At 43.2% G+C, this 9,389-nt stretch overlaps 2 protein-coding genes across 2 annotated transcripts; one reads left to right on the forward strand and one right to left on the reverse strand.

Moving 5' to 3' along the window:
- Window positions 1-651: 651 nt before the first annotated feature.
- On the forward strand, window positions 652-1,847 carry LOC119337175 (1-aminocyclopropane-1-carboxylate oxidase homolog 1-like). Its single transcript, XM_037609297.1, has 2 exons — window positions 652-1,500; window positions 1,586-1,847. Exon 1 carries the CDS (start codon window positions 658-660, stop codon window positions 1,441-1,443), a length of 786 nt encoding a protein of 261 aa, XP_037465194.1. The 5' UTR covers window positions 652-657; the 3' UTR covers window positions 1,444-1,500; window positions 1,586-1,847.
- Window positions 1,848-1,964: 117 nt separating this feature from the next.
- Window positions 1,965-7,646, reverse strand: LOC119337174 (trigger factor-like protein TIG, Chloroplastic). The gene is made up of 13 exons (XM_037609295.1): window positions 7,318-7,646; window positions 7,057-7,140; window positions 6,424-6,552; window positions 5,940-6,028; window positions 5,650-5,833; window positions 4,381-4,471; window positions 3,956-4,110; window positions 3,582-3,674; window positions 3,249-3,341; window positions 3,011-3,091; window positions 2,788-2,937; window positions 2,581-2,676; window positions 1,965-2,289 (listed from the first exon to the last, which is right to left on the reverse strand). Exons 1-13 carry the CDS (start codon window positions 7,573-7,575, stop codon window positions 2,212-2,214), a joined length of 1,581 nt encoding a protein of 526 aa, XP_037465192.1. The 5' UTR covers window positions 7,576-7,646; the 3' UTR covers window positions 1,965-2,211.
- Window positions 7,647-9,389: the final 1,743 nt, after the last annotated feature.

Genomic DNA, 9,389 nt, shown 5'->3' on the forward strand with positions numbered 1-9,389 from the left:
CCTAGAACTTGAATTATATTGGAACCGAGAGAGTAACTAATGCAGCCTTGCGAACCAACCTGTGGTTGAATGGTTAGAGGGACTATGATATCCCAACCCACCAGGGTTTAAATTCTGGTGCTCGTATTTATTCCTGAATTTATTTCAGGATTTCTGTTGATGTGCATTTAGTGGGAGGAGACGTTATCGTCGACGATGAGGTGTCTAAAGTGACTTTGTAAATTTTAAGATGATATGCCGGCTCAGACTTTCGGAGGTGCTCACAGGGGTAGGGTGTGCGTGTGTGTTCATAGGAATGAGTGTATGCGCGCGTATATGAGTGCTTGCGTTTGTACCGTGTTAAAAAAAACCAATGCAGCCTTGGTTCTTTTCTAAGGGGGTGTTTGGTTTCAGGGACTTTTTAGTTTCAGAGACTAGAAAAAGTCTCTAAAAAATCCCTAGGAACCAAATGGGAGGGACTTTTTCTACAGGGACTAGAAAAAGACTCTACTGAAGAGTCTTTTTTGATTAGTCCATGAGAGTAGAAAAAGTCCTAAGACTTTTGAACAAAACACCCCCTAAATCCCACGCGAGAGAAAAACGCCGGCCAAGGTTGGCAACAAAGCCGAACAAACGCAGTTCGCCCGGCAAACACAATTGTATTTCTCCGAACAAAAGATGGCAGCAGCCGACGACTACGACGCCGCGGTCGCGCTGGCCGTGTTTCAGGCGGCCCGCGCCGGCGTCCGCGGCCTCGTCGAGTGCGGCATCACCTCCGTGCCGCCGCTCTTCCTCGCACCCGAGCCCAGAACCAGCAGCCCCTCCCCACCGCCAGTCGAGAACGAGATCCTCTTCACCATCCCAAGCGTTGACCTCGCACTCCCGCCCTCGTCCAGCCTGCCGCTCATCCGCGCCGCCGCGCGCTCGTGCGGCTTCTTCCATGTCACCAACCACAGCGTCGACGCCGCCACCGTCGACTCGGCGGTGTCCGCCGTCCGGGCCTTCCACGAGCTGCCCCTCACCGTCCGTTCAGCGTTCTACACGCCCGCGTCCGTCGGGAGCGTCACCTACTCCACCATCCCCATCCAGCCTGGTAAAACCTCTGCCGGCCGTTTCCTTCCCTGGCGCGACACGCTCCAGGTCCGCTTCGGCCCTCCTCCAGCGCCTGACCTCGTCCATCTGCCGCCGGCTTGCCGAGACGCGCTGCTCAAGTACCAGCTGCTCACGACGGAGCTCGGGAAGAAGATGGCCGGGCTGCTGTCGGAGGCGCTCGGCGTCGGCGCGGAGCGGCTGGAGAGGGCGATGCAGGTGGAAGGCTTGCTGATGGCGTGCCACTACTACCCGCCGTGCCCGGAGCCGGCGCGGGTGGTGGGCAGTCTGGAGCACACGGACCCCAGCCTTTTCACCGTCCTGGCACAGGACGGGGTCGGAGGGCTTCAGGTGCGCCTCCACGACGGACGGTGAGCCGACGTGCCGCCGGTGCCCGGCGCGCTTCTGGTCAACATCGGGGACGTGCTCAAGGTGCGTTGTGCCTCCAGCTCTGTGGATGTGAACTGCTACCAATCTACCACCATGATGATTTACTTGCGGATGGAAAAAAGATCAGGTGGTTTCAAATGATGAGTACGAGAGCGTGGAGCACAGGGTGGTGATCAAGTCTCGTCAAGATGCCAGGGTGTCCATTGCACTCTTCTTTAATCCTGCCAAGCGCCAGGAATCCGACTTGTTCGGGCCCCTCCCGGAGCTCTTGACGGCGGGAAAGCAGCAGCGTTACCGGGCTTTCACCGTCACAGAGTTCATGCACTCCCGAAGAGAGCATGGCCATGGCACCAAGTCCATCGACCGGTTCAGGATTGCACATGAATAATCAGATTGAAATGATTTGTGCGGACTATCGCCATTGATGATGTAGATGCAAGCATGCATGTTTCTCCGGGACGAACTTGGCCATGTCTTGGCAGAAATGGAAATTTAACGCTGTAAAGAGAAAACAATATTTGGATATCCACTCCTCACATCACATAATATAGTATGTTGTTTATGATATTTGAGCTCGGGACTAGAGTGACACTTTCGGTATGTATAGAGCAAACTTGACATCTACATGTAAACGATACATCTCTCTTGTGCTATAAACAAAGCAAACCCTTCTGTCTGCAAAACCAAGGTGGGAGCAGAGAGAGTTTGCACGCCTGCCATCCTTGAAAACTGACAGAGCATCTAGCGTCGCGCTCATCTTTTGATGTACTCGATCGTGCAGTTCTCCTTGAGCCACTCGAGCACCTTGGCAGCCTCGAGAACATCCTGAACCTGCATCGTTTTCAATCCCACAGCAGACAAAGAATGAGATTTTCCAGCCATGGGAACAAGCATAGGTAGGGAGACAATTTCCTTGACATTGCCTTGGTTCACTTAATACTACTAGGCATGACTGTTTAACCGTCATCTTTTTTTTCTGGGGATTTAACTATCATCTAGCACGTATATATTCTAGTAGAGAAAAATTGTCGCAGTAAGATCGAAATGGTGTTGCCAGACCACAGCAAACTGAAGGAATTCAGCACTGAAAATATCAGAAGAAGAAAAAGAACAGTTAAGAACCTGCTGCTTGATGTTCCCCTCGTCGTAGTCTTGATTATAGCGTTTGAACTCTTCTATAGAGTTCTCAACTTCCTTGACGAGTTGGTCTGTCGAGTACTGCATGATGATATGTTGTTAATGCAGGATAAAAAGTGTGTAGCTATAGAAATGTCAAAAGTAGGGGTTCTATCACTCGAATCACAAATGAACAACAATCATGTTATTTACCTGCAAATTTTCAGCCTTGAATATTTCACCAACAACCAACATTTGCTTAATGATCCTAGCAATGTTCTCCCTCTCACTTTTCAGGTACTCCTGGACAGACTTTTCGCTTGAAAGGGATGCTAGCTGGTCTTTGTCTAGCTTCCTTTCTGCCTGAAGGAACCAATAAATACATTAGAAAGCAATATATAAAAGCTAACCTAGTGTTAGACTGCTTGTTCAGTACCTGAAGTTGGAGAAGTTTCGCTCCATACAACTGTTGACCTTGTTCTTGAAACAAGGAACGTGGAACATCAACGTCTACCAACTACACAAACCAATGGAAACATTAGTGCAAGCTTATGCAATCTAGGAGAGAGTGTGAAAAGGAATTTGATAATGGAACCAAAGGTAACATATGGGCGATCTCCCTGCAAAAATAATAATTCAGAATTGAAAAGCTATTTCAGAAGCAAGCTCACAACCTTTCCCAGTTGGTCGAGGATTGCATTATCTGTTGCTTGTTCTATAGCCGTCTTCTCCACTTCTTTGCATCTTTCCAAAATTCGTTCCTTAACCTGTTTCAATCAGAAGGGATGGTTTCAAAACAGTGGGAAAAAATATTCATCAACCATCGTATCGTGTGATGAGCACAGTTTACAGCTAATATTTCGCAGGGTGAACTGCGAACTATGATCAATCGGGAGTAATTTTCCAAAAAGAAAACAGGTTCAACAGGGACATATCCAGTGATGTTGATTTCAATGCCTATTATTAACTAGCAAGTGAAACAAATACTATAGCGGTGGAATAGAAACCTCATCGATGGTATTGCATCCTGGAAGGAGCTTTGCGGCAAGCGAATCATCCAATTCTGGCAGCTCTCTGAAGAAAAGTTCTTTACAGACAACCTACATAATACAGTCAAAACGGGAATGAAAACTCCAGCACTAGCTATAGACTAGAATAAAAAACTGTGTCACCATAGTTTGTGTGCAGTCAAACAGGACTAACATACACGTGCAATTATATTTCTCACATGAAAATCATACTAACAGATGTGACAGTAAAAGTAATTCCAAAGTTTAATGACTTCCGCGTGATATAGGCACAATATAACGTGATTACTAAATGGTAGTAAGAGTGCAATACACATGTAAATACATTTCGGTTTTTAGGAAGTGATACTCACAGTAAACTGGGCACGGACACCTTGTAGAGTTTCCTGCTCAAATGACTGAGGGAACTGAATAGGAAAAGTTCTAGTCTCACCAGGACGAATCCCAATTAGCGAACCCAGAAATCCAGGAACAAGATTATTATTTTCCTCAGTGTCCAAGTGGAACCCTGTAATCATAGCAGATGTGCATCACAAGATAGAATGAAAGCAATAGTGTGCATTCTATCTTATCTGATATTCTGGTATACAAAAGAGAATTCTGAGGATATGTAGACTTGAAAGTCACATCACTACATTAGTCAGTTGCAATCAAAGTGGTGTACAAAGCCAGAAACAATTGGGAAAATATTTTAAATATATAACAGCATATTATCATAATAGGCAAACAATTAAGTTGTGAAATAAAATAGAATGGAGTTGTGCAAAAACAAACAAACCTGTACTCTCAGCTGATGGAATTTTTTCACCTTTAGAGCCGTCGGTTGTGATAGTTTCAGCCAATATATCCAGTACCACTAGATCGCCTACCTACATGGTCCAAAAGAGGGTGCTATTACCACATAACAGCATTACTGATACTTACCATGAAATAAGTTTAATCTAACATGCCAATCCAAACAAGCAAGCCACGTAGTTCATACATCCTTCATTTATTATGAAAATCACAATGCTGTTTTTTTTTCAAAGAAGTCATAATGCTGTTTGACACTGACAAGGAAACGTTAAGGGTATATATGTACATGATGACTTCGCTGTGGTCAATAGTTCTGCTAGGCCCATAACTCTCTTTTTTTTTATAGTAACTTTTTCAACTAGAATAAGATGCATATTTGTGAATAATTTTTTTTTCCTAAGTTGACGTGCTAGTAGGGAAATCTCTAGCCGTAGTCATCCAAGCCTCGCCACCTTCTTTGCCAGATGGCAAATGCAGAACAATGTGATCTGCTTCAAAATGACCAGATTACCCGCTGTTTAAAATATGTGTAGATATAGGCCGTATTGACTCCCACCCTCATGGTCTTATCTCATCTTCATGAGATTCAGTGAGCATCCATTGCCACAGACTCTGATCTGGGCGGATCTTAGCAAGATTAATGTTCATCATCGACTAGTAATTGTGTTCACTGGACTGAACTATCGCTGTTGGCACATTTGCTATTGCCCCATTATCATTGTTAGTTTTGAATTTCGGTAGATGCCATATGACATTGCTGACTTATTCAACTATCAGACCATCAGTACAAGTTGCTGAGCTACCATAATGCTTAACCTAGTGGAAACATCTATAGATATAAAAGGTACACGGTGTAACATCAAGAAGCTCCTGGAACTGTTTCGCTCAGGTAGTACAACCAGGGCCCAATTTTCCTTTTAGAAACAGACAATAATCACTTTATCAGCCATAATAGCCCTGAGCTATAGCACAGGCACTAGCAAATACAGGGGTATTATTAATAGTATAAGTTAGAGTGTGGGCATCGTAAGACTGCAGACCATAAAATCAGGAAGACACAAATATATGGAATAAGAAGAACAGTTCGTCACTTTGTCAGATACTACTAGAAATTTGGCCGATTTCTGCAAAACTTTGCCGGTTACTTGAAAGGGGAAATGAGAGTCCTGAATAAACTAAAGCTAACACACGGTACAGGTTTCATGGTATATTAATATTGCATTTACATACTAGAGCAACTGTAAAAAATCACCTGTAGGCCTCTGTCAGGTACTATTCGAAGCAGCCCTAGAGATTTACGACGACGCTTAAGCTCCAACTCGGCTGCCTTTTCTGCATCAACAATTTCATCTATTTCAATAACCACTTTGAGGTTCTTATATTTGTCTTCAGATAACCAACGGACTTCAGGAATAACATCCACAGCAACATCATATCTGAGAAAAAAAATGGTATAAAGAAAAATATATGATCAAAACAACAATTTTAAATAAGTTCAGATAATGAAATAAGCAGGAGACCAAGATGGTAGTAACTCTCTACCTAAAGACATGGTCAAGGGAGAAAGCCTCGTTCATATCATCAAACTTAGTGAGAATGCGCACAGAATCTTCTAATGCCCTCTCTTCTACCTATAAAAAAAGATGACAATATCAGCTGATCAGATGTAATGTAAAGTATAACATAGTACATAGTATATTTTTAGAGGGAGAAAGACAAGTCATGGTTCAGCAAGAGATTGGATCATCAGAGAAGGGATCTGCAGTGAGAAATGTTCTCAGCAAAATATCTGCTGAAAATGTTAAACAGTGCTTCATCTCTGATGATCTGCCAATTCAGTTCATATGTAATGGTAATCTCTACTTCAAAAATTTCAACTATGTCGTCACTCTGATAATAGTGATGCAAGACAAATACAGGTTACCAGAACTAATTTTGCTTGTCATGAATGGTTGGAAACAAAGAATCCATTGTGTTAAATATCAGGGTATTGCTTTGTAAAATAGGACTGGGGAGAAGTTCATACCGAGGACAGTGCTTGAGGAAGTGTATGTCTTAAGATAGCTTCAACTGTAGCAGCCCGTACATGTTGTGGTCCAACGTAATTTAAAAGTACATTTTCTGGAACTATCTTTCCAGGCCGAAATCCAGGAACCTGATAAGAAGGAATAGCAGGGGCGTACAATAAAAAACTGCAGAATATAGAGCAGCATCACAGGCACCATGTAGAATTAGCTCTTTTCCCACTTCCGAACCGTCTGGTCTTAGTGATTTAGCTATGATCAATAAAATTTGATACAAGCTGAAAATACTAGATTACATGAGTATTTCCATTTTGTGAATGCATCACATCTCATTTATATACAAAATTATCAGGGCTCGTTTTTTATGAGAATATCAAACACTTGGCGAAACCCCAAAAGAACACCTGTGACTAAACCACAGACAAAGAAGGCTCTCGGTGCTAAGCAGTGCAGCAAAGAAGTAGCACACACTGACACACATATTGCAATCTTATTCATGATTACTGAACATGTAGCCCTTAAACTTCGGTATAAGCCCACATTCCTGGCTGTGCTTTGCAACTCTTTGCATAATGTTTGTCCTCACGAATTCCAATGTTCTTCATTTGATACAGGTTTTAGTACAGAAATGGTACCTTGAAACGCTTTGAGTACTCGAGAAGAGTTGTTTGGTAGCACTCCTGGCATATCGAGGGAGGCACCTCCACGCTGAACTTAACCTGCAAAGCAGCACACCATGACCATTAGAATCAAGCATCAGTTCATCAGTTTATCCCCTAATGCAGTCCACTCATCCCACAGAAAATGAGACAACATCCCACATTACAGAATTACGCGGCTCTCCAACTCATATACTCCACTAGAGAGGCAGTTAATTGAGCAGAGTCGGGGCTAACACTGGAGTTGGGCTGCGGCGTCTCGATGACGCGGACGGAGTCTCCACCACCTGCGGCGGCCTCGCGGAGCTCTACGGCGGCCGAGGCGACGGGGAGTCGACGCCTCTGGGACCGCGAGGTGGAGGCGGAGGTGGACAGGGACCGAGAGGAGGACGGCGACGAGGAACTAGACCAGGAGGCTACGCGTGCGGTTGAGAAATGGCTGCGGCCGGGGTGGATGGAGGCTGTGGAGACGACGGCCGCGGTGGCGAGCTCCATGGCCGCGGCTCGGAGTGGAGCAGCGCGTTTGCTTTTGTGGGGGAGAAGACGAGGGGAGGGGATTAGGATTTAGTAAGCAGATAAGCGAATAAAAGTAGTCAGTCAGATATTTTTTGTGAGCTTTATGGTTTTCCTAAAGAATTTTATTTTGTTGCAAAGGTCTACAGTTTTTTTTGGCTCTATGTGGTGTTGTCAATGTTGGTATATTTTTCTGTAGATTTGGTAAAACTTAACAAAGTTTGACTTAATAAAATTAGAACTTTAAATATTTTGAAATTGAGGGAGTAGAAATGTTAAACGTAGCATGGTGCATATGAAGCCACTTGTAAAGCTTAGTTAAGCTTCTATTTTCAAGGGTAAAGAAATGATAATAACGCGCTGACGTTCTCTTGGGAAGATCATTTGAGCTAACGAGCTAACGAACGTTCTCTGTAAGAGGCTTGTTTGAGCGTACGACGCTACTAGGGAGTGTTTCGTCAAAAAATCACTCGCATAGAACGTTAAAAAAAATCATGCTATAACAAATACATTTATCATGCTAGTACAGAAAGGTTTTTAATGTTGAAAAAAAATCATGCTAGCAGAAAGAATTGTCAGGAATTTGACATGCTCCAGCAAAGTAAATTGTCATGCGTATCAAAGATCTGCACATGGAAAAAAAATGTCATCTACAATAGGAGAAAGTTACCACAAATGTCCATGATTTGTAATGCTGCAAAGAGGAGAATTGTTATGCTATAGCATGAAGAATTTCCATGCTGTAGAAGAGAGATTGACGCTCATGCCTTTAGAAATTTGCCATTGTTGCATCATAAGAACTGTCATGTCTCACATAGAACTTGCCATGACACTGGTATAGGGAAAAGGTTCCCCGACGAAGGTCGTTCCCTCAGGTAGCATCAAACGAGTGAATGATTGTGTTTTGCTCAAACGTTTCCTTCCGATGGTCTTTCAATGAATGCACTGGGATTTGTGGGAGGACTATCGGACACGCCATAGGGTGTTCCTTGAGAAAAGTCCTTCCCACAGAATGTTGGATCAATACCATTTCTGTAAAAATATTACAAAAACTCGCACACATACTCCATTTGACATGCTTTCTCAAATACCCTCAAAAACATTGAAAATATAAGTATAAATTAATATTAATCCGGAAACAGTGCTAAAACATCTACAATTGAAATTTTCTTTAAAGACTATATGATGTGAACTCTAAGCTAACAATGCTTGCTGAGTTTTTCTGTTGTGAATATCTAACACTACACATTTGGAATGTTCTTTTGAATACCCTCCAAACCTTGGGTCTGCCACTATCCTTATGTCAGCATCTCGACAATCATGATGTTCATCCTACCACAACTGATGTGGGAATAACAATGACCAGCAAACGTGAATCCATCGACATAGGTAGCTAGTATTTGATACCACATTTTACGCTATCATGGTCCACTAAACCAGCGTTCCGAACCCCCATTGTGTCACTTGTGTACTCCAGCGCTATCACATAGCAACCGAAAAAATAGGAGGTTTGTCCCTCTCATCTAAAAGATTAGTGATATGAGACATATGGCTCGTGGGAGAGACCACCCACACATTTAGATAAGCCATGCTCTGTCGACTCAATTCACTTGGTTGGGGAAGTGGATTTACCCACCACTTGGATTGAAGTTCTCGTGGACACATATAATTTTTTGTTTATGTTGTAGGGTCTTTTTTGTAGTATTTGATAGAAACAATAATTATCAAAATGGGACTTAATCATGTCCACCATTTATTACATAGTTTGAGAATTGTCATAGAATTGAAAATGATGT

This window comes from Triticum dicoccoides, chromosome 7B, assembly GCF_002162155.2.
Source record: "Triticum dicoccoides isolate Atlit2015 ecotype Zavitan chromosome 7B, WEW_v2.0, whole genome shotgun sequence".
Lineage (NCBI taxonomy): Eukaryota > Viridiplantae > Streptophyta > Magnoliopsida > Poales > Poaceae > Triticum > Triticum dicoccoides.

Bases quoted from the DNA above. Each gene is read 5' to 3' on its own strand.
- LOC119337175 (XM_037609297.1), top strand. From the start codon at position 658: ATGGCAGCAGCCGACGACTACGACGCCGCGGTCGCGCTGGCCGTGTTT.
- LOC119337174 (XM_037609295.1), bottom strand. From the start codon at position 7,575: ATGGAGCTCGCCACCGCGGCCGTCGTCTCCACAGCCTCCATCCACCCC. The intron at 7,141-7,317 runs GTTAGCCCCGAC...GCTGCTTTGCAG, and splicing joins CGCCGCAGCCCAACTCCAGT to GTTAAGTTCAGCGTGGAGGT. The intron at 5,834-5,939 runs GTAGAGAGTTAC...TTTTTTTCTCAG, and splicing joins TCCCTTGACCATGTCTTTAG to ATATGATGTTGCTGTGGATG.